The 3,808-nt window shown below is 36.0% G+C and overlaps 1 protein-coding gene across 1 annotated transcript in view; it reads right to left on the bottom strand.

Moving 5' to 3' along the window:
• Positions 1 to 2,009: 2,009 nt before the first annotated feature.
• Positions 2,010 to 3,808, bottom strand: part of LOC148025986 (protein neprosin-like) — a 5,113-nt gene continuing 3,314 nt past the window's right edge. Inside the window, exons 5-7 of the mRNA XM_087692172.1 lie at positions 3,694 to 3,738; positions 3,207 to 3,353; positions 2,010 to 2,481 (exon numbers count right to left, since the gene is read on the bottom strand). Coding sequence (XP_087548298.1) covers positions 2,107 to 2,481; positions 3,207 to 3,353; positions 3,694 to 3,738 — 567 coding nt within the window. The 3' untranslated portion in view covers positions 2,010 to 2,106. The remainder of the gene's footprint in view (positions 2,482 to 3,206; positions 3,354 to 3,693; positions 3,739 to 3,808) is intronic.

The raw sequence follows: 3,808 nt of genomic DNA, 5'->3' as shown, positions 1-3,808 counted from the left end.
TTTCGGTGCAATGTCCTGGACCATTGGAAGAATATACCCAAGGGAAGCAAGGACTATATAGTGGCATCCTTGCACGAGGAGTTGTTGGTACCTACTGCAGCAATAGAGAGGTTTTCCATTGGGTGGATGATGGAGTGTGTACATGCATACATGTCATATAGACGATTGGACACATGGAAGGCACTCAAGAGTGATGCCTTAAAGCCTGAGTGGCTAGGCATAAATGATTGGTGGAGACACAGGGAGGAGACTACAGATTCTCCAGGATGTTGGCAACATCAGAGTGGGAGGCAGCAAGGGCATGATTGGAGGCAGGGTCATGCATCATCTAGGGAGTGGCGGCCACAAGACTGATCTGGAGGACTTTGTAAGTTTTTCTTTTGTTCTTCTCGCTTTCTTATTTGCAATATCACTTGTACTAAGAATCATGTTTCTAACAGTTGTATTTTGTTTTCTTTGCAAAACTCCATCACAAACTGCAATTTCACTGACTTGGAGACTCGATATGCAGAGAGACACGGTCTCATTGCACTGATCAATAGACTATATGCAAAAAGCAGCCCAGTAATTCAATCATATTTCTTGTTTGTAGTTACTAATTTTTAAAAAATGCATTATGTATGGTGGTCTGATGTGTAGTTGTTCATTTTCAAGAGTTCGTTCGAAGCTCCTTTGTGTCAGGATTTCTGATGGCGAGGATCTGTAGCTTGCACTTGGATTCATGGAGCGCACACCCTCTTCGTTTTTGGTCCTCTAATCTATGCAGGCAACTTCCATGTACTATTCCTTAGATGTACTTATCATCCTTTGTATCTTGCGATAGTTATTGATAGAATTTCATGTTAGTTTTGGCTCTCCTCTCTCTCCATGGTTCCATGTAATGTCATGAGTTTTCATCAGCGATCTTGTACTTATTTTGTATATTAGTCTTGTGGGTTCATGTACATTTTGCGCTCATCTTGAAGACCATTGCCACGTACCCAACATGTAATTCATTTGTAGAATATTATACAACACATGGTGCTATATGTGGCAGGGTAGCTTGTTGCCCTGCCACAATTTTTTTCTCTCTGTAACTATCACTATTAGCATTGCTAATTTCCCTCTATGCATCGCTATTGGCATCGCAATATACATCGTAAAAAGCCGCTATATGCATCGCAAAAGCGACAAAAATAGCAACATAAATAGCGATGGTTTTGTAGAGATGCTTATATCGACACTTTTAGAGACGATGTGGCAATTTTTTTGATGAACATTTGCGTTGCTTTGAATGTCAGTATGAGGTCTATATCTTGTAGTGACTTCGATGGACCAATACGATTTCTTCCATGCTTCATGTTAGGCTCGCTCCAAAGAGTGCAACATGAACTGGAACTAAAGTAGCACAGGATGACCAAGATCGGTTTGGTTAAGTCCATGCAACCACTACAAGTAGTTTGGAAGATCAAATAGCCCTCGACTCGTGTGTGTGGTAGTTTTTGGAAGATTGGGTGGTTCTATTGAGCTATTGGAAAACTTGGCATCCAATTGGAATGTTTCTATCACAATTGAAGAGGTTTTCATAAATTAAAACTTATGAAAGAGGAAGTATCCTTGTCACATCAACATGTTAGGATATTGACTACAATAGCAAGAAAGAACTCTATGCTAGAGTTCATAATTTATGTGGCAAATAGTATGTGCTAATGTATATTTTATAATGCAATTCTTCAAATTTACTCCTACATTATTTTTCTACATGATTTACTTAATTTTTTGATATTTTTCAAGTAGTAAAGAAGCTGTATTCTTCTCCATTCTATCTTGAACATTTAATCTTGTTTTCCCTCAACTCTTGATTCAATCTTAGTGTGATGCTTCCTTAGATGAGAAAATTATATTTCATGATCTACTTCATTCATTGTTTATTTAGAAATGGATACATAAATTTTTAGGTACATTATTCATGCATTGTAGTAGATATGCAAACATATATCTAGAACCCCAAGTTTGACACATTGATATTCTATTTTTCTCCAAAAATCACAATATACAAGTACCATTGGAGGTGGTAGTATCAGATATAGATCTAGATTTATCTATTTGTATACATCTGGGGTTCAATTAGGGGCAAGCTAGGTTCCTTCCAGGACCTCCAAAGAAAAAGCTCAAACCCCAATCACTAGAGTTACCAAGCTCAAGGTCATAACATGATGTGTTGGTAATGATAGGTATCAAGCCAATTGGAGTTTGATAAGTGAAGTTAGAGTTTACAAATTGTAGGTTTCTTATATAAGCAGACTTATTTACACCTTGCTCAGAGAACATGCCACTGCCCATTTGTGTTGTTGTATGTTGCCCATTATTTTCATTGTTTACTATCTCTCCTCCCCATTGTAAAGTGCTTGCATTATTTTGAAGAAGAGTGTGAATGGACTTTGGCCAATACCCCACATACTCTCCATTTATAGATAACCACCAATTTCCACTTGAGGGTTCCTACATGGCATTGTAAACTTAGTAACCAATAAAGGAGTGTGCCCATACACAAGATGCACACACATTTTGTGAGGCTTTATCTCAACATGTAAAACAATAGTTTTTGTGAGAAAAATATTTTTTCTGGTTTATCTTGGTTGTTTGGTACTCTTTGGTTATTTCCATATGTAAACATATTTGCATGTGGGTGTGTGTGTGTGTGTGTGTGTGTGTCTACAATGATGAAGAATTATATCCTATAAACCTACATGATACTACAAGGGGACTACAAGTCAATTACAAGTACTTTATTTATTCAAGCTACATGATGCAATTAAGGGTTATGTAATAGATATTAAATTAGTCAAATTCACCAATCAGTGACAACAACTCATGCCAACCGTAGCATGTCATCAATGTTGAAGGGTAGGTGCATGCAAAACATGCACATGTAAGTAGGAATACATAAGTAGAAGTGAAAAAATTTCTATCATTTCTCATAGTAAACTTAGCCATAGAGAAGGCTAGTTCTAAAAATAAGAATAATCAAATTATATCTAATCAAGGATAATGTAAGTATATGTGATTGTATTGAGTAAAGTATATATGTATGTACATGTATGCATGTGTTTGTGCATAGAAGACTACTTGTGCAAGTTGTGGGCATGCATGCATATAATGTGTGTTCTTATGAGGTGCACACACTATCCACATGTATCCATAATATAAAGAGGGAAGAATCTTACTCTGAAAACTAAGATATTCAACTCTTGTTGTTGACCATCTATAGCTGACACAGGGGATAATGCTCCTCCAAGTACAATTTGATTGCTGGTTTGTACAAAACCTGAGCATTGAAGGTTGTAGCATCCGGTATCATTATATGCATCGCTCTGTAGACATTAAATGGTAGTTTTCTTAGACTAAAGAAAAGTCAATGAAAAACTTGTGAATCATTATTTCTTAGCATGAAAAATATGAATGATATCTAGTGGAAACCAAAAAGAAATGTTTATGAGTCTAAATAGATTAGATGCCAAATATTTAGTACTTACTATTTATTTAGATGGTATTGATTATTTAGGATTCTTCATATGGTTCAATCTCTAGGTAGAATTATTTACAATGAGATTATATACTTTGGTGCGTTTGAATTCACATCCAATAGACGAAGAAAGAAAATAGGAAGATGCCTCTTGGCAAACATATTTTATAAGAAAATGATCCACTTACTGTCCAATATACAAATATTTGTGGGTAATTGTTGCCATACCAAACCTACAATTCATGACAAACGAAAGATTTATTCAAACCATTGTATTAGTCTATGCTCCCTTTACTTGTCAAT

The sequence above is a fragment of the Lygodium microphyllum genome, chromosome 14 (assembly GCF_053477565.2).
Source record: "Lygodium microphyllum isolate KBCC chromosome 14, Lygodium_microphyllum_v1.1.10, whole genome shotgun sequence".
Lineage (NCBI taxonomy): Eukaryota > Viridiplantae > Streptophyta > Polypodiopsida > Schizaeales > Lygodiaceae > Lygodium > Lygodium microphyllum.
This window is presented reverse-complemented; position numbering and strand designations above follow the sequence as displayed.